The sequence below is a fragment of the Dipodomys merriami genome, unplaced genomic scaffold (genome assembly GCF_024711535.1).
Source record: "Dipodomys merriami isolate MVZ:Mamm:240054 unplaced genomic scaffold, mDipMer1.0.p SCAF_15, whole genome shotgun sequence".
Classification (NCBI taxonomy): Eukaryota; Metazoa; Chordata; class Mammalia; order Rodentia; family Heteromyidae; genus Dipodomys; species Dipodomys merriami.
Window position 1 is genome coordinate 29,562,870 of NW_027202826.1, and position 21,137 is coordinate 29,584,006.

Sequence of the window (21,137 nt, forward strand, 5' to 3'; positions counted from 1 at the left end):
CCCTGTTATTGCCCCTCAAAACTTAAATATACACCATTTCTCTGTGTCCTCAAACTTACCGTTGTCAATTTTGGCCACAAAGGAGGGGAGCTTTCTTAAACTATAAGCTAAGCATCAAAACCAACATGGGAGAAGACTAAGAAGGATAAATGGCTGCCATTTACCTGGAAATGGTTGTATTTGTAGATGGTTCCTCCAGTGAGCTGAGGAACAACACCCAAGGAGGCCACATCCACGTACTGGCTAGGGAAGAGGAAGAGCGCCACTGAGCAGCCGTGGGATACACAGTCCTTGGCCAGAGACTCATACACATTCGTCTGGGGCTGGAAGAGTAGCTGTAGGCACAAGACCCAAGAAAGCCAAAACCAAATTAGTTTCAGTTTAAAGTTAAGTTTCTATTGAACTCTTCAAGAAGTTGTAAAATGTGAGGGAAAACATATATATACATACAGGTTCTTTTCCAGTTAGCTGAACTGGGCTAAAGAAACAGTTGTATGATCTTCAATTACACTTGATTCTCCTCCATTGGACCCTGGGGGCCAGCTAGCATTGCTGTCGCGGTTCGGAACTGCAGGGGTGCTCATGTGAGGTTATGTGGTCAACTGTTGGATGCTTTCATCCATGGCCTTACTGTTCCCACAGGCTTTACCACCCCCACCCCCACCCCCCACTGCTTCCTGTGTCTCCTCACAGATCCTACATGGGGAAAAAAAAAAGTCTGGGCTCGGATTTCAATTTAGATATTGTGGATAGACACCACCAGGGGTTGTACTCCAAACATTCCTACAACATATACAGTAGACTTAGCTCCTCCTCTTTCTTAAGCACGGGCCACACTGGCCCCGCCTCCCGCCATAGAACACCTCTGCTCACACGGTACCTTCTCTTTGTCTGTGTTAACCAGCTTTTTGTCATCTCTGTTTTTCAGCTTCCCTGGAGCATCAGCAGTTGGCAAGGAGGAATGGAAGATGAACAGCTTCCCGGGACATTCTGCTGCCTAAAACAACAATAAAGAATTAGAGAACATGTTTACATAGAAAGAGGTTTTTCGTTTTGTTTTTGTTCTGGTCTTCTTGAACTCAAGAGCCTGGGTACTGTCTCTGAGCTTTTGTGTTCAAGCTTTTGTGCTCTATCATTTGAGGCACATCTGCACTTCAGGCTTTTCTGGCAGTTAATTGGAAATAAGTTTCACTGATTTTCCTGCCTGGGCTGGCTTTGAACTGTGATCTTCAGATCTCAGCCTCCTGAGTAGCTAGGATTACAGGCATGAGCCACTGGGACCCAGCAGGAAGGTTCTAAGAGAATCAGAAATATATTAAAGTATTTAAGTTCTTTCTATGAGCCAAATACTACAGCCACCTAAGTGAATAATAACCTTGGGCAGGATCTTTTCTCTCCACTACATAGACTGGTAAACTCAGGCTTAACCAGGATAAGCCAACAGTTATAAAAGTGGAATGGAAGAACCAATATTTAAATGTAGATCTAGAGGACACAGCTTTACAGTGCTAGCAGAGTGAAATGGCACAGGGAAAGCTTGCACTTGTTTAGTCAATGGTAGAGTCTTTCAAGAGGGAATAAATCCCAGAATGCCAGAGTACATGACAGGATCCCCAGGATGCGTCATCCCAGGACATCAGACCTCCAGTGCATACACATGACAATGAAGCCATATTTGATGGAAGAAGGCACAAAACATGTGGTGATGGTAAGGCCACTGAGGACACAGGGCACCAGCTTCCAGGCATGACAAGGGAAGAACACTTCCTCCAGTGGGCAAGGTCACAGGTTTGATCCCCAGAATCACAAGGACAAAGAAAAGATTCAGACTCTATGAAAGACAATCCAGCATTAAAAATATTTAAAAGCATACCTAAGGAGCTAAAAAATTCCCAATGACAAAATGCATTGAAATGAAATATAATGCACTATATTGGCCCACACCCTTACATTGCCATCTCTAAACCACACTGCACAGGGCTGCCAGGGCAGCTGCCAGGGTAGAGTGGGTCAGAGCTGACGTGCAGGCCTCTGCGGGCCGTCTGGGCTTGGCTGAGCTAGTGGTGAAAAAGGATGTGAGTTGTGATCTTGTTGTCTATGTTGTGCACTGAAAGTCCCACATAGAGATGGCATTAGGAAGAAAGGAGGCAAGGGAAGTCAAGAGTTGTAGCTAGGAAGCTAAGTTGAATATGTCAAAAATATTAAAATTCTAGGACTATAATTTAGAAATCTGTCAGGTTTATTACTATGAAAACACCATTTAAAGCATTCCAATAAGCCAGGCATGGTGGCACATACCTGTCATTGTAGCAATGGGCAGGCTGAAGAAAAGCCAGCCTGGGCTATACAATGACACCTTGCCTCCAAAACAAAACAAAACAAAACAACAACAAAATGGACACATTTTTATCTTGAGGAGATGAATGACATTGGGACAGATGAAGAATGGTGGAGGACTGACATTGATCCAGATACCTTGTACTCATAAACTGACACATTGAATTGTGACTTCTTTTGTACAATAGCTAAAGATTTAAAAAACACACATCTAAAAGTAATAGAAAAATTAAGAATTTAAATGAAATCCAATTTTTCATCAAGGCCCCCACACAAATTCACTACCCTTAATTTTGTGACAATACAGAATGCCTCCCAGAAAGCAAAAAAGGAAGTAAGGTTAATGTATGTAACTGAAGTGATTAAATGAGAAACTGAGATTTCCTGGTAAGCGACATGTCTTCAGTGGGAGCTGGGTGGCAATATGGGAAGAACAATCGAGCATATGCAGTACTGTACATCTACTACACATGCGATTTAGACATTGGCAGCAGCTATTTATGCCTTATGAATGACAAGCATTTAATCATAATAATAGTAATAATAATAGCAATAATCCTAGTTACTCAAGAGACTGAGTGAGATCTGAAGACCATGGTTTAGAATCAGCCAAGGCAGACAAATCTGCAAAACTCTTATCTCAACAAGTAAAAAGTAAGTACAAGGCCCAAAGTTCAAACCGCAGTTCCTCCAAACAATATCTAAATAAAAGTCTCAGAAAGAGTTGCTGCACTAGAATCACACTATAAATTTAGACATGAAACTTGTGCACAGAGTGGTTTACACCCTCTGTTATTGCTGATACTTGTACCAGTGTATTATGACTAGTCATTTTAGTTTAAAATAAGTCTAAAAACAAATAAGCACATTTAAAACTAATTTTGAGAATCAGCTCTCAGAGCCAGAGAGATTTACTTCCATGCTAAGGTAATGGTCACTTAGAGCAGGTGCCTCCAAGGCATTTGTCTTTCGTTTGCTGTCTCGATTACTAGAAAACTGACCCAGAGTTGTTTGGGTTCAGCTTCCTGACTGCACATTTGGCCAAGCTTTGGTAGCCAGAGAGGCCCCAAGTGGCATGTGCATCCTGTCATTGGCCATTCCAAGGCCTGCCCCTCACATATTTCAAAGTCCCAAGGAAGGGGAGGGCAATCTGGGAACTGAACTCTTCACATCAGTGATCCAGCTATTGCTGAACTGAGTTGAAAATAGATCACATCAAGGTCATCTAAAAGCAGAAGGGAGGAGCTAAGCTGGAAATCCTGCCATGCTGGAATGTAAGCACCGGAAGCAGTGGTGTCTTGGCTGTTTCCTTCTGCAGGCCGTTGGGGAGTTTTCAGTAGCCTCTAGCAGTCTGCAAGCTTTGGTGAAGAGGTACGAAACTTTCTCTTTTGTCTGGTTTTTCTTTTCTTTCTTTTTTTTTTTGTGTCAATACTGAGGCTTGAACTCAGGATCTGGGTGCTGTCCCTTAGCTTTTTCACTCAAGGCTAGCACTCTACCACCTGAGACACACCTTCACTTCTGGCTTTCTCAGAGGTTATTTGGAGATAAGAAACTCACAGACTTTTCTGCCCCAGCTGGTAGACACCAGGATCCTCAGATCTCAGCCTCCTGAATAGCCAGGGTTACAGGCATGAACCACTGGCAACAGGCTCTGTTTCACTGGTTTGAAAACGTATTTGATAGCTTGAACAAATGGCTTCTCACCTTCAGGGCTTCCATGCCAGCCTGGATGACAGGAGCAAAGACGGTCTCATTTTCATTGGAGTCTGCAAACATCTCTGGAATCTGGTCCAATAAACTATAGGAAGTAAAGGAGTGGTTTTAAATGATGGCCATAAATTAAAAAAAAATAAATAAATCACTAACATTTCAAGCTAAAAGACTCATGGTATTTTATGTAGGACACCCAAGACAGAGTTTTACCTACTGGGAAAGTAAGTAAACTGATAAAGATATTCCTTAGGAAATGATGCCCTACTGTGGTTTGCGCCAAACCTAAGATTTGGCTGGGACACGTACTCAATCATACTTTTTGTACATATATTCATTACTCCTCTCATCTACCCTAAATTCTTGAACCTGTGGCTGCATCTTTAATTGCATCACTATGTCCATTCACATGCAGAAAGTATCTCCTTGCATTACCTTCCTAGCCAAGACAAAAAATTCACAAGGTTGAAAGTGAGTATAATACAATGGAATTCAATTCATCCACTGGAAGAATATTATCTTATTTGCAAGTGGAAAGTCTGGAATTACGTTAAGTGAAGTCATGCTCAGAGAGACAAAGAATGTATATTTTCTGTCATATATGGAAGTTGGATCTAAACTATAAATATAAATGAAAACACGTACAGAATCAGATGCATATATACACAAACAAACTGGCTAAAGTATGGCATATGCAGGGAAAGATTCCAATGTTGTAAATCCTATGAACAACAAAAATAAATACAAGGAAACAGAACCACGTGTTGTCAGAAGGGGAAGAGGTCTGGGGGAGGGAGCAGACGGGTCGGGAGAGAAGAAGGGTGGAAGAACACAGTCACAATATTCAATGTACACATGCCAAGATGGAACTAGGGAACTTGAGAGGGGTGGGGTTGGGAGAGATGGAGAGAACAATGGAAGGTGTGATAGAGATCAAGATGCATTATTCTCATAATCTGACATGCTCAAAAGAAACCCATTTGTACAATTACTTAAACATACCAATAAATACATTTTTAAAAAATAAAGTGAGTACTAAAATTCTTCCTTCTAAATACTGGTATATATTAAAAAGAAATAGGCCTAACAGAAATGATAGTGTTTTACAAACCATGTCACAAAGCCCCCCTTGCGAATGATGAAATAAAACACTGTATAATGGAATTAAAACAAAATGCAATTAGAAACAGATGTCCAGTTAAATGACCAAACGCTTGCTATTTACTTGTGAATCACAGATTGGGATTCTTGGTAGTTGACAAGGAAGCCATCCAACAAAGGAACGAAGACTTCTCCCACGTCAGTCACCACCATCATCTGTGGCTGGGCCAAATTACTCTTCACGTTGAAGAAATGCAGAACTTTGTTATAGGTGATAAAACCAACTCGAATGGCAGATGTCTCTTCCTGCTCTTCCCTGTGAGAAAAATAAGTGTTTACAGTCTTTTTTTAATCAGTCTAGAACAGCATAGTTTTCTTTATGAAAGTTTGTCTTTTATGAAATTGGAAATAAGATGTGTTTAAAGTTCTAGTTGTCATTTCTGTTATTAGAAAAAAACAATACTGAAGCTGAGTGCTGGCAACTCATACCTGTAATCCTAGCTACTCAGGAGGTTAAGATCTGAGGACTGAGGGCTGAAGCCAACCTGGACAGACAAATCCACTGGAGTCTTTAGTTACCTACACTTTTCTTTCCTCTTGCTCTGTCCCTAATATCTAACACTGCGACTCGTTTCCAGTGATAGTACACAGTGCTCAATGATCCAGTGAAAACCATACAACATGCACACCATTTTTAATGTTTAGGTATCCTTTTTTTTTTTAAAAGAAGACCTTATTTTGCTTAGGAGATATAGTTTTTTAAAGAAGAGCCTGGTTTGCTCCATTTCTACATAGCAAAAAGAGCTTAAACCCAGGAAAAAGAAAAATGGAAGTATAGCAGTAAGGTGTTATCTTAACCTGTCTCCGTTTCTTTGATGCTTCAGCAGGCTGACCAGTACTGGTTCTTTAATTCTGTTTCCTTTCTTCATTGTGGTCTTGAAAACTGGGTTGACAGTTAAAAAATTCCCATAATCACGAAGCACCAGTAACTCATACCTGTAATCGTAGCTACTCAGGAGCTAAGATCTGAGTACTGAGAGCCAGTCTGTGCAGACAAATCTACATGACTCTTTATCTATAATTAACTAGCAAAAAAGTGGAACTGGAGACCTAGCTCAAGTGGTACAGCTCCAAACCCGAGCTCCAAAGCAGAGTAAGCACAAGCCCTGAGTTCAAACCCCAATACCAGAAAAAAAAAAAAAATCCCGCTGGGCGCTGGTGGCTCACGCCTGTAATCCTAGCTACTCAGGAGGCTGAGATCTGAGGATCGCGGTTCAAAGCCAGCCCGGGCAGGAGAGACCGTGAGACTCCTATCTCCAATAAACCACCAGAAAACCGGAAGTGGCGCTGTAGCTCAAGTGGTAGAGTGCTCGCCTTGAGCTGAAGAGCTGAGGGACAGCGCCCAGGCCCAGAGTTCAAGTCCCACGACCGACAAAAACAAAAAAAACAAACAAAAAAAAAAAAAATCCCAACTCCTTCTAAAAGCACTTGGTAAATGCTTATGTTCTGGACCCTTATAAAGCTTTTTGGCAGAGAAAACCTGGTCTTTTATGACTACCCCTGCTCCCCCCTGACCCCCAGCACCTCAGTATCCTTAGCTGTGTGACTGACTACTCACATCTACCCTTGAACTGTACCATGCCATGCTGTATCATACTGCTTCTGGGCTGTCCCTCTCCTCTCCATTGTTAGACTCACGAATAAATCCTTCCTCTCTGAAACTTCCCTGCATACACCAATCAGAAGTCATCTCTTCTAAACTCCCATAAATCATCTTCACTAGGCTTGTGGTCTATGATAGCTTTAACAGCCAGCAGTTAATAAAGAGCTCTGCACAAGGCCTCTGTCCCGGGCCTCACAGGACCTCCCTGCTCCAGTGCAGAGAGCTGGAGGTTTGACTGAGGATGTTTACAGAATAGGGAAATGTTGGCTGGGATAGCAAGTCACAGCCCTCAATAAGTCAAGACGAAGCTACTCTGGTTGCGTGCCACCATCTTGATAGCTTAAGGTCAGCCAGTTCTAAGTACTTACCCCGCAGAATGAACAGATACTACAAACCAGGGCTTGATTGCCAGCAAACTACTGGTTAAGTTTCGAGCCTCCCATCAACCTCATCACATAAGGAGAAATATCTGACAAATTATGACATGTTATTCTCATTCCTCGGTTAATTTGGAGTCAACTAAGGCAAGAGACACAAAAGAAAAACTATAGAGCATGGTGCTCCTTGCCATTTCCCAGTGAATCTGGGCAGACTGAAGTGGTGGGGAAGGAGCAGCGTGGGATTGGTGGGATTCACTAAGAACCTAAATTAACATTTTTGTAAAACACCTAATCAGAATGTTTCATATTACTGCAAAAATATTATTATTGTCTCCATGCGAACATTTTTTTGAGAAACAAAAAAAAAAACCATCCTAAAAAAAGTTCTTCAACATTATAGCTACCTCATTAAGTTATATTCAGAAGAAAACTAATTCTCAGTCTCTCTTTTGTATTAACTTTTTATCAGCTGTGTGAAGTTATATCATGGATAGCATGAAGTCTGACACAGGTTGCTCTTTCATTTTTCAGTGACCACTGTCTTCAATACTCGCTCCTATCATTTTAATAAAACAAATCAGACAGAACAGCATGGAAGATATACAAATAGAGAACCAGAAAAATCCCCAAATCATGTACTGAAAACAAACAGGCGAATAAAAACTCAATCTAGAAATCCGATTTGAACAACAGGGGACACATTTCAAGGTTTGTCTTTCTTGGAACATGAAAGTCAGAAAAGTCTGGAAACTTTTCAAGGTCAAAGACACAAATTCAAAGTTGACTGGAAAGGACAGACTCCTTTTCTTTTCAAAGGCTTAGCTCAGAGATAACCACACCCTTGGCTATGAATCCAGACTTCAGGCTGTGATTTAAAAAGGCTATTCAGTGTGTTTTTCCCACTTTAGTACAAAGAAGCAAATCAAAGTGACAAGGCAATCTTACCATGGAAATAAAGCTTCATAAACACACAGTTCCAACAAGTTTTGTTTTAAAAGATAAAAAAGGGAAAGGAAGTAGTTGCCTGAAGGGGAGTGGGGGAGGGGGGGAGAAGAGGTGGTATACTTCTAAGACAGAGATTTGCATAAGGCCAGAAATAACTAGTGGTACCCTTTTGTTTTAACTCCCATCTTTTGCCAAAGCCACATATTCACTTTAATGGGATGTACTTCTGGTGACACAGTATGATTTATCTTATATCATACCACCATTGTCTTGGTAAGAAAAAAAGAGTTAGTGGAGTAACAGGTTTATGAAAACAGGGTATATACACTGCATTGCTGTCAGTTTCAGACAACAGAGAGACCATTTTCAGAAACTTAAGTAGTTTTCTTTCACATTAACCAAGATTAAAGTTCAGATTTAGATGTAAAACAATCCTGTTAAGAGTGGGCCACTGGTGGCTCACACCTTTAATCTTGGCTACTCAGAAGACTGAGAACTGAGGGTCAAGATTCAAAAGCCAGCCTAGAGCAGGAAAGACTATGGGACTCTTATCTCCAATTAACCAGCAAAAAGTCAGAAGTGGAGCAGTGGTTCAAGTGGTAAAGCACTAGCCTGGAGCAGAAAAAGCTAAGGGACAGTACAAAGTCCTTGAGTTCAAGCCCCAGTACAGACACCAAGCCAAAACAAACCAACAAAAACCCTGTTAGAGATCTCCTTGCTAATATATGCTGTATTCTGCAGAAAATCAATCCACACTTCTCAAGTTTCCCTAAGAATGGGCTAAGAGAAACTCCAGTCACTACATCTGCAGGCCAGGAGGCCTTCCTTACGCTACGACCTTCCACTTGCTCCCAGATCAATCCTCATCTGGATTCAGTTTGAAATCACCTCAGTGTTTCTCAAACATCCCCACTGCTTTTCCAAACCATCCTGCAGAATATTATGTCTTCAGCTTCACAGATACAAACAAAGCCACTTCTGTGAGGTCCTGCGTCACCTTGGCAGAGCCTCATGTGGCCCCAAACACTGCCTTAGGTAGAAGGAGCAAAGAGGGTCAAGGCATCCAATGTCAAGTAGGAAAGATGGCAGGACTGATGGCCTTTCCCTGATCCCTGATCTCCCTGCTGGATGCTTGTCCTGCCCTAAACAACAAACTGCTACACTAAGACATTTAAAACTAGCCAGTAGAGGAGGCAAGACAAAAAAGAAAGGATTCCTTTAGCTATTCCCAGCTACTCTTCAAATCTTTTTAAACCTCTTTTTTATTTAATCCCTTCCTTCATTTTCCAGATCTGGTTCTTTTTCTCCATAAAATTTATTTGGGCCTGTTTATGTGTAGCGTTTTCTATTTTCTTATGGGAAGACTGCCATCAGTTTTATTTACTTGTTTGTGATAAACCACTCACCATGCCACTTCAAGAAATGTGGATGATGTTCACCTGCTAGTTACTGCTCACCCTTGTCCTGCAGCAATGGCAAGTAGAGGGGTGCACCTGCCACCACTGTGGAGTTCAAGGGTGGCCAGGCAGTAGAGTGAGCCAGCGTACTGGCTAAAAAGATAACATCTCGGCCTTAAGAGAGATGTCCAGTTTTCTAACACTTTTAGAACAGTTAGTCACTTCTAGAAACTTGCAGTTCCCACTAGAAAGCCACTTATCTAAAAATGACAGGGGAGGGAATCTTCCAGACTTGCCCTTCTGCTGTTTGGATTCTCATAACTTAAACATTTTGAAAGTTTTTCCTCTAGCACTGTTAGTAATTTTTTGTTAGCCAGCATGACTCTTTTGATACAAATGAGCACTCTGACTGTTTAAAGCCTTAAAAGAATTGTGCTGTTTGATTTGTTAACTGACTACTCAATGTTCTCATTAGTAAAAAATGCCCACTGGCCACTCAGCATTTGTTTCCTGGACAATGTATTCATTCAGCAATGGAAGCTAAGGAAAGAATGGTGGTTCTCTTACTTTGGGAGCTTTTCCAACACGGTCTTCAGTTCTTCACATATGAGCTTGACAAGTCCGTTCTTTATGTTACTATACGAAACATCAATCATGAAGATGAAGGCTGGTGGGTTGGGAGGTTTATTCTTCTACAGGAGAACAAACAACATCACACAAATGGATAGAAAGTAAGTACACTTAAGAATTGAATTTAAATACTAGAAACTCTTCAAGTTGATCAGACACTTCACGTAAAATGTAGGGCTTAACATCTAGGAATCAAGTAACTGTCTAAAACAGTTTCTGATGCCATAAAAAAGATAAAAGAAACTTTTTCAGGGTGTGACTAGAACTAGGCAGTATTATCTAACAGAGAAAGTTCACTTTTCCAGGGCTCAAGGACCCACTATTAAAGTTAGTGAAGGGAAGGTACAGTATTGTGGTCAGCCCTGCCATAACACCATCTTCCAGGATAAAGCCCTAAAGTCTTGTGCCAAAAAGCAGTTATATAATATATATGTGTATATATATTATATATAATATGCAATGTTATATATAACACAATATATTATATATGATATATATGATATATAATAAATACTAGTATATGTAATAAATATAATAAAGACTAGTATATATAAATACTAATATATATTAGTATTTATATTGGAAACTGCAATAAAATTTCACTAACGCGGATATTGTTTTCAAACCTCTTCTTTTATGTCTTTCCATTTAGAGATATGAAATTATATGAGAACATGTAACTGCATATTTTAAAAACTGAGCCATATTGTTAAATACTTACCTGATTTATTGCATATTTACAGTAAGAATGGCCTTTTCTCTGTGTGTTTAAAACAATCACTCTAACATAACGCAGCTGCTGTAACAATGGTTTCTAACTGCCGGTCTCTATTTTGGCTGGTGTTCAAAAAGCACTTAGGGAAACGATCTTTCAGTTGGGACTTGCAAAATATTTAGAAAAGATGGCTATAGAAGAGTAACATTAGTGAGCCACACTAGAGAAGAGAAGATTAAGACCGAGTACATTTTTAACTTGGTAATCAATTTTAAAATGTTCTAAAATAAAATTTGACTTTAGTTACTATATAATACTATGTAAATTTTTTTTTGGTGCCAGTCCTGGGCCTTGAACTCAGGGCCTGGGCACTGTTGCTGAGCATTTTTGCTCTACCACTTGAGCCATAGCTCTACTCCCTAAAATACTTCATTTCAAATAAAAAACTGTAAATACCCAAAATAGACTGGCATCCTCTGCTTCTAATATATTTCTCTTTGTGTGTGAATAGGGGCTTGAGCTTATGGCTTCAAGCTCTTCCTTGGCTTTTTCCATTCACACCTAGCACTCTACCACTTGAGGCAAACCTCCACTTCTAGCTTTTGTTAGCTGGATATAAGAATCTCAAGGAATTTTCTCCCTGGCCTGGCTTCAAACCATGATCCACAGATCTCAGCCTTGTATTCTCTCCTAAATTCAGCATGACCAATTCCCCAGTAAATAATTTTCATAGCTCCAGCCTGTGTATCTCTGGACATCGCTTCACTGTAACTTGTTTCCTATGTGTACAATTATTCCATCATTCCTCTAAATCACATTATCTTCCAGTTTCTCTGTGCATATCATGACATCATATAGGACAACTAAAAGGCTCCATTACCTGAAATTAGATTGGTCAGTTCTTTTTTTCCCCATCACTGAGCTCCAATCCCTTTTCTTTAAAAATGATTCTTTTGCCAGGTGCCATGGTTCATGCCTGTAATCCTAACTACTCAGGAGGCTGAGATCTGGGAAACATGGTTCAAAGCCAGCCAGGCAGTTAAGTCCATGAGCCTCTTATCTCCAATTAAGCACCAAAAAGCCAGACGTGGAACTGTGGCTCAATTGGCAGAGTGCTAGCCTTGAAAACCAAAGCTCAGGGACAGTGCCCAGTCTCTGAGTTCAAGCCCTAGGACTAGCATAAAAATAATAATAAATAAAAATATTAATCTGTTATGTGTCATTCCCCCCCCTACTCTTAGCCTTTTAATTTATCATGCTGTGCCCAAATAACTGGAAAGCCTTCAACCACTGGCTTCCTCCATCCATCCCTGACTTGCTTTGTCTAGTAACAGAACTACACTATGAAACTTCAGGTTTCCATGTCACTCTATTACAACCTGAAAGACCAGTATTTCTTTACAGGAAATGCGTGTACAATGGGAGAGACTCCTTTTCTTGGAGCTGTGCTATAGTTAATTAGAATTCTGGTCTGAAGCTCAGAAGAGAAAATCACCATGAGTATTTGAAGAGTCTCTGGTCCCGAGAACTGGTACCCATGGGGAGAGAGAGAGAAGATGGTTTCCCATTGAGAGAGACTTAGTTATAAAAGGCAGAGAAGAACCAATGTCGGCAGGCCCTGGCAACCAAGAGCATGACAGCTGGAAAAAGATGGGTCAGGCTGGGTGCTAGTGACTCACAGCTGTAATCATCCTAGCTACTCAGGAGGCTGAGATCTGAGAATCACAGTTCAAAGTCAGACTGGGCAGGAAAGTCCATGAAACTCTTCTCTCCAATTAACCACCTAAAAGCTGGAAGTGGAGCTGTGGGTCCAGTCATAGCATGTCAGCCTTCAGCAAAAAAGTGAGGACAGTGCCAAGGCCCTGAGTTCAAGCCCCTGTAGTGGCACAAAAAAAAAAAAAAAAACAAAAAAAAACAAAGAAGAAAAGAACAGCGATACATTGCCAGTAGAAAATCAAAAAGTAGACTGTTTGAAAAACTTTCCCTCAATTTACTTCTCATTATTCTACAATAAACATTCTCCCACTTAAGTGGAAATCAAAGCCATCTAGGGCCAAAAGCCTGAAAAGTAACCAAAGAAAAAGGGCCTGGGGTTGGGGTTCAAGTGGTACCACATTTGTCTAGCCAAGCACAGGCCTTGAGTTCAAAGTCTAGTACTGCAAAAATAACCAAAGTTAAGATCAACTAAAACGGATAGAGGAAAACATGAGTTTTATAATCTTCCTTTCAGTGTGTATAACAGTGTTAAAAATACAAATATGAATTTAAGTAACTTCTTTCCACTATCCAAATCCCTACGCTAACCTATTCTTCTACTTCATTTGCATTTTAAATTGTAAGTACATTTGAAGGTGCTTATAGCCTTATTCATGATAAACTCTGCTTGGAAAGTGATAAGGAAGATTTAGCTTACTAAAGCCACTTGTTTGGTTCTATCCATGCTGGGTGTGATTTTTCCATCTATCACACTTCTGGAATATTTCCATAAAACAGAATTTGAAGATACTAAGATTTTTGTTCCAAGAAATAGACTTGACTCTCTGTCTGAGTTTCTACTAAAAAGCATAAAGTCAAGATAATGTAGGGTTTTTGGCAGGGAGCTGGAGACTCGGAGTGTTGTAAGATTTATACTACAATTGTAAAGATCACTCACTGAGTAAATTCTCCTACCACAGTTTATGATGGCTTTATGAGGTATAATCAGGATAGCAAATGTTTGAGCTTTGCCTACTGATACTCCTTCAGTCAACAGCAGGAAGGAAGAAATAAATGGTTCAGATGTCTTTGAACTTGGGGAGCCACTTCTTGCCTGACAGAAACCATTTTGTATCAAAAAAGTGTTCTTCTATTCCCACCGTATGCTCAAGTGTGATGGTGCTTCAAACCAATGAAGCTCAAAGTGGGTTTTTTTTTTGGTAACTAGTTCTATGTGACATAGAGCAAACTAAAATAATACACTAAAGTAAGTGAAGATGTTAATGAGAAAAGAGATTCCGTCAATGGAGAAAGTGCCTAGTTTGTGCAAGTACTCTTTGTTCAGTTCTCAGTTGATGAGCAGGTCAGTTAGAAACCATCTACAGAAGAACTCTGGGTAGAGGCAGGTTTCTGGGCAGGAGGTGTTAGTGGGCTTTCATTTTCAGAAGGGAGAGCAGGCAAGAAGACAGAATGACACTCATGTTTTCAAGCTTCCCCATGATGTTTCAGATAGAAGCAGAATTCCCAACTAAGATGTGAAATGACCTGCGTTTCAAATCACTAACCCATTGTAAAGTGGTGCAAGATGCCTGTAATGATGTCATGAAAACTGACACTGAAGAAAGGAGATGGGCAGTGGTGACCCTCCTGTAAACTCACTCACTCACTCATTCATTCATTCATTCATTCCATGCATACTCACCATGCATATTGATCAACTTCCCACTAGCACAAGACACTATAAAAATGTCATGAAGAAATTTAGGAAAAGATTTGGGTCCTTAAGAATATAGAAAGAGGGAGACAGGCAAGAAGACTTAAATTCCAGAGGAATTTAATGTGAAGATAGGACCAGACTACTAAAAACAAAAAAATCAGAGGCTGAAGTGAACAACTGTGACAGCTAGAAAGGTACATGCATTCTCTCTCTCCCTCCCTCCCTCTCTCTCTCTCTCTCTCTCTCTCTCTCTCTTGCTCGCTCGCTCACACACACACACATACAGGTAACAAAACTTCAGACAGAAGAATAAGTACAAGTGCACCGGATGGAATCTCTACATACAGATGTGACAGGAAAACAGAAGGCATGGTGAAGGACATCTTGTATAAAGGCATGGACTTGTCCAAGAGCTGGTAAGTTCAGAGCACATGGCAAGAACTGTGTAGAACTGAAGACAGACATGGCTGAAGTGGCAATGTAGGGTGCAATGTCAATGGCTTTAAAAGGAAGTTACACTTTTTAAACTTAATAGTCTAGAAGAGAAAGGGCCAAAAGAGATTTGTAGAGCAAGGAAACCAGAGGCCAAGACCCCCCAAGCCACCATAATAATAACTAGATTATAGAAGAGAGGCAAAGAAACATGTCAGTAGTTCTGCCACTCACGCTGGGCAAAGTAGGGAAGTTTTCCTGAGATTACTGACAACAAATGAGGCAGAGATCCTGCATGGCACTGTTGCACTGAGAAGCCAGTATATTTTATCTGGAAGAAACAAAGTAATAGTTTTCTTTTTCTGGCACCGTATTTTGAGAAATGGGTCTTTCCAGAAGACAACTGCTTCAATGCTCACAACCTAGAAGTTTGGATATGGGTTTCACATCCTGTCTTTTTGCATTCCCATGGTACCGCCAAAATGTTTTGTTTATGAATCAAGTCAACTCTGTACAGAAGAATGTTAGTCACTTGAATCTGACATTGATGCATAAGCACTTGGAGCACTGGGAACACTTACTCTGCAATAATCCAAAGTGGCAACGTATTCGTATGATCCCAGCGATAACTCAGGCTTCTCATAGTGGTCTAGCCTTCTTCCAATGTGGTCCAGATGTTGGAAATAGAACGGTGGAACTAATGAAAGCCAAACAGAGAAGGACATGTTTTGTTTTCATAAACAGACAATTTAATACATTCTCAAAATTTATTACGGGAAGAAAGGAACTAGTCTAAGAAATGTAGTCTAAATCTAGAATGCAGAGTATTCTAAATACAAAAAGCATGCCTTGGAAAGTATAAGAGTTTCTTACAAATCCTCTGGATTCTTCTACACGTTTTGGAAGACAAAAAAAATGCTTGTGATTGGGATCATTCAAGAAAAACAGGATAGTTGAGTGCTGGTGGCTCACACCTGTAAACCTAGTTACTCAGAAGACTGGGATCTGATGTTCATGGTTGGAAGCCAGCCCTGGCAGGAAAGTCAAGGAGACTCTTATCCCCAATTAAGCACCAAAAAAAAAAAAAAAAAAAAAAAAAAACCAGAAGTGGAACTGTGGCGCAAGTGGTAGAGTGGCCAGCTTTGAGTAAAAAGCTAAGGGACAGCAATTCAGACCCCAAAACTGGCACCAAAACTAACAAAAAAAAATTACAAAATTACTGATGATTTTAAATCAGTAATCATCTGTGATTGAACTTTTTAAAAAGAATTTTGAGGGGGCTGGGAAGGTGGCTCAGTGGTAGAGTGCTTGCCTCACGCATGAGACCTTGGGTTCAATTTCTCAGTATCACATAAGCAGAAAAAAGCCAGAAACAGAGCTATGGGCTCAAGTGGGAGAGTGCTAGCCTTGAGCTGAACTGCTGAAGGACAGCACCCAGGCCCAGAGTTCAGGCCTCATGACTAACACACACACACAAAATTGAATTTTCCATCTACCTAACAGAGATAAACAATGGTTATTTGAACTATGCTATTAACTACCATATTTATTATACTTTAATTAGGGAATGTTTTCTGCTCTAGGGAAGTTGGTAGGTTAATCTTCTCATGGCTGGGTTGGAGAGTGCTGACGATGACTGTATTAGGGAAAGACTGCAGACAAGAGATCTCCTCTGAAGAATTAATTTGATTCAAATGTCTGAGAAGGTTAGTTCTGGCTAAGTTCTGGAAGCCATCCAGTAGCACAGAAATACTTCTGAGTCACATACAGAGCACTTGGACAAATAAGGCTTGGTATCTGTGCAAGAAAGAACTCTCGTTGCCTCAAGATGAATAGGGAAAGCTATGAAACTTTTGCCAACAGGGGTGTTTAGAAAAACTCTCAGTGCTTTTGTGTGAGGCATTTTGTAAAGAACAACATCTTCCTCTGTAAAGCTTTACAAATAAAGTAAGGACTTTTGTTTGAAAACCAACTGAGTGTTCTTTACTTTTAGTTGTGAAACTGGCATTGAAATTATGAGGGACTATTTTCTCTTTTGTTAACATTTACTTGACCAATAAAAATTGCATGTAGTTATGGCATACAACACACCTTGGCTAGTGGCTAAATCAATGAATGAACATCTCACTAGTTGCAATGTACAATTCAAAGGCATTTTGTGCATTCACAAAATCATACTACCCCAACTGTTTTAGTTTTAAGGTATTTTGGTCACCTCAGAAGAAACTCCAGACCCCTTAGCTCCCTTTTTCTTTTGGTGGTACAAGGGTTTGAACTCCGGGCCTTGTAGATGCTAGGCAAGTCCTCTATCACTTGAGTCTTGTTCACAACAAATTATTTTCTAAGGTAAGATTTCCAGACAAAATTATAGAACTTTGATTTTTCTACATTCTTAATATATCATAGCCATTTCTTTTTAAAGTTTATATTTACATAGGGGTCTCTGAATGTGGAAGATTCAACATTATTAAAATGATAACTACGTTGGAAACTGAGTCTCAGCTCCAGTGATAAAACTAGGAAGGCCAGAAACTGCCGTGGTGGTGGTGCAAAGAAGTGAGAGAGAAGACGTGGGCTGGCGGGCTGAGGACATATGGCAGTGTCCTGTCTGTGTCATCACCTGTAGTATATTCCAGTGTCTCGGCATCACCTGCGGCTCATTCCCACCCCCACATCCACATCACAGGGCCTACAGTTGAAACCCACACATCTATTTGTAATGTGAGGTTTTGCTCTTGTATTATTTTCTTTTTCTTTTTTGTTATTATTGTGAAAGTACCGTACAGAGGGGTTACAATTACATGGGCAAGGTAATTGTATTATTTTCATTAGCATTTAATATTCTCTGTCATCTTTTACGATCCAAAATTTAAGTCACAGCATAGATTAGGCACTGCCATGTGACTCCTGTCTCCCAGCATCCTTCTACATCATGGCTCCCACTAGGCAATCTCTAGACATTGCAGAAAAGGAAGAGTGGAATTATTTGAGCAGGGTTTCTGTTCTAAAAAAATTCTACCCACTTCTGTCTTCATTACACCCAACTGGAGAACATAAAGATCAGTCTAAGTCCAAGGGATTCTGGCCTGCAGCCTGGGAACACTGGCCCGAAGGCTGTTTTAGGCCCATGAAATCATTTGGTACAAACAGAATAGGCATGCCCACCACCTGTTGGTTGTCCATAGCCCAACTTTCAGCACTGATAATTTTGTGAGGCCCGTAATGATGTTATAAATACCCAAACAGCACTTGGTAGAAAAAAAGGTTCCCCAACCCTGTGAGAGACCAGGGAATGACAACAAATGGAAGATTCTCTGTGTTCTATCCCCTTGATCACCTTCCAAAGACAGCTGAGGGCTTGGCTACAGACCCTGAGGAGCCGTGGACTGGGGAGGAACTTTTTCCTAGTGCTTCAGGAGTGGCCTCTGCCATCTCACGACAGTCCGCTCCAAAAGACAAAGTAATGAGCTCCCCCAGGCTCCTGACAGAAAGTGCTGAGACAGAGGTCCAGCCAAGGAGATCTGGTTAGATTCCATGTTGGGGATGAGCAAGGGAGCAGGTCTTCCTTAGGAAGAAGAATAAGCCTGGAAAACAAATCCTGGGCTCAGCGTCACATCCAGTTTTGCCCTGAGCAGATGTTATGGGTGGCATGAGGACATACACCCATGGAGCGGTCCACGCCACAGCCTTCAAGGTGAGACCAGAAGCCAACCATGCAAATTCACAGCAAGCCACTTGTGCCAACTGATAGAAGGTCTTCACGGGGAAGACTCCCAAGACCAGTGTCCAGCGCTTTATGTTTCTAAGCTGGACAAAGGCATGTCTACACTGTGGGCACGACAAGGGGACAGGAAAGAAGGTGATAAGGAGTGCTCTCCCACCAGAGAACACTCACAGAGTCAAGAGGCCACGGACACACTGAGGTAGGCAGGAAACTGTGGCGGGGTGCAGTGCTTATGGAGAGGCAAAGGGACAGAGAGCGCTGTGGCTATGCTACATATTATTCTGGTCTCAGAACTTGCCTGGAAGCATGTCCATGGTCATCAGGAATGGGGGAAACCCTAAGAAAGTCACTCTCCCACAGTCATTATAGTTAACAAACATCAACACATGTACACAAATGTGGGGGGTGCATTTTATTTAATGCCAGGGAATCATAAATATAAAGACATGGCATAAATAGGATACATGTGAAAGTAATCTTGGAAAGGCTGCAGGTTTTTTCAACATCAGTGAGTTCATAGTGGCATGAGATTAATATAATAATATAATGCCTAAAAAATATAGACAAGTATATCATAAGAACGCTCCTTTCTTAAAAGAATCAACATTTATATCAGAGGAGGAAAGTAAAGTCTATGTTAAGAGTTAAAGCCTTGGGTTGCATCTGTGCTTATCCTCAGTTCCAAGGACTTCACAATCGAGAATAACACCGAGCTCGGTTGGTGCTGGTGGCTCACCCCTGCAATCCTAGCTACTGGAGGCTGTGCTCTAAGAAGCACCAGGAAGAAAAGTCCTGAGACTTACATCTAATTAACCAGGAAAAGGCCAGAAGTGGAACTGTGGCTCAAGTGGGAGAGCACCAAAAAGCCAACTGACCGTGCAAAGCCTGAAATTTAAGACTAGAAACCAGCACAAAAATAATAAATAAATAAATAACCCCAACGGTTCACAAAAGATAAGTCTCAAGGGTTTATCCTCTGTAAACTTAAAAGGTTAAAAAACATTTTTTAAAATGTCATTTTGCTGCAACTGGGGCTTTCGTGTAAGGTGGCTGAAAAATAACACCCACCCCAGCTACCACACAATTTTTCACAATTTCCACATGGGGCTCAGCCAGCTACAGAAAGTTAAGAGGGAAAGGGGGACATGGATTCCCAAGCTGAACATGGGTGTTTTACTTAGCTGCCCCTACGAAATGATAAAGAAGGCACTAGGACAAATCAAAGCTGGGAAAAACAAATGTGTTTTTGCTGAACTAAACATGTCATGCACGTTACTTCTAGATGAACACCTTCCACTAATGGGGTCACGGCACCACCTACCATCGTTGATGCAGTTGCAGAAGCCACACTGGTACTTCCTCCCTCCCTCGATGAACTGCATGAACGGGCACATGTAGGCTTTGCACCTGTTGCACCGGACAGGTCCATTCTCGCCGTGGTTCACCAAGTAAAGGGGAGTCTGGAAGAAGCAGATCAGATTAAATGAACGGCTGAATTCGAGATTAATATTAGGCGTGAAGAATTAGAAATGTCTTCTAACATAGCATTTGCTTACCGAGGAACACAACACTGAGAATTTTCCAGGACAGCAGAGATCTCTTGTCAAGTGAGTGCAAGGTAATACGACCGTCTCCACAGGGCCCAAACTAAAATCTTCTACTGTACATATACAGTATATTATCATACAGTATATTATCAGTAGATATCGGTCTATGTACACTGTCATGTAGATGATATATTTACCTTATATGTATTTAAGCAGGAATTATAATACTTCACTGTACTTATGGTAAAAAAAAATGTCCTGAACCCCTGAAGCCACATGTTTTGTTCACTCTGTTCAGACTACAAATGAAGAAGCAAGAGATGGACTGGGTTTTCTCCTGTCTTCTCTGACCTGCACTCTTTTGGGGTGACTCTGGCACCCACTGGCAGGGCTGTCCAGCACAGAGTGTTATACCCAGTGTCAATGGTTGGAAAAGGGTAACATCATTTCAAAATTCATGAGAAAGTATCTCTGCTAGGAGTGGGCACTGGATATGTATAAAAAGGGTTTATGTTTTTTTGTTTTGCTTTTTTTTTTTTTTTTTCCGGTCATGGGGCCCGAACTCTGGGTCTGGGCGCTGTCTCTCAGCTCTTCTGCTCAAGGCTAGCGTTCTACCACTTGAGCCACAGCACCACTTCTGGCTTTTTCTGCTTTTGTGGTGCTGAGGAATCGAACCCAGGGCCTCATGCATGCAAGGCAAGCACTCTACCACTGAGACACCTTCCCATCCCCGGGTTTATGCTTTTTAAAGTGAACTTCCTTTTTTATTTTTATTTTTATTTTTTTGTTGGTCGTATAGCTTGAATTCAGGGCCTGAGTGCTGTCCCTGAGCTCTTCTACCCAAAGCCAGTGCCCTACCATTTTGAGACACAGTGCTACTTCCAGTTTTCTGGTTATTAATTGGAGATAAGTGCCTCATGGACTTTCCTGCCTGGGTTGGCTCTGAACCATGATTCTCAGATCTCAGTCTCCTGAGCAAGGATTACAGGCAAGAGCCACCAGCATCCGGCATTCAAAGTAAACTTTATTAGTTAATACAGAACATTATTACAATCTAGTCTGGGTGCTGGTGGCTCACATCTGTAACTCTAGCTACTAAGAAAGCTGAGGATTGTGGTTTGAAGCCAGCCCAGGCAGGAAAGTC

At 41.0% G+C, this 21,137-nt stretch overlaps 1 protein-coding gene across 1 annotated transcript in view; it reads right to left on the reverse strand.

The window, feature by feature from the left end:
- Positions 1–21,137, reverse strand: part of Sec24d (SEC24 homolog D, COPII coat complex component) — an 87,292-nt gene that overhangs the window by 17,739 nt on the left and 48,416 nt on the right. The window contains exons 9-15 of the mRNA XM_070022504.1: positions 19,768–19,906; positions 15,304–15,419; positions 10,101–10,225; positions 5,273–5,464; positions 4,042–4,135; positions 881–997; positions 165–335 (exon numbers count right to left, since the gene is read on the reverse strand). Of these exons, the coding sequence (XP_069878605.1) occupies positions 165–335; positions 881–997; positions 4,042–4,135; positions 5,273–5,464; positions 10,101–10,225; positions 15,304–15,419; positions 19,768–19,906 (954 nt within the window). The remainder of the gene's footprint in view (positions 1–164; positions 336–880; positions 998–4,041; positions 4,136–5,272; positions 5,465–10,100; positions 10,226–15,303; positions 15,420–19,767; positions 19,907–21,137) is intronic.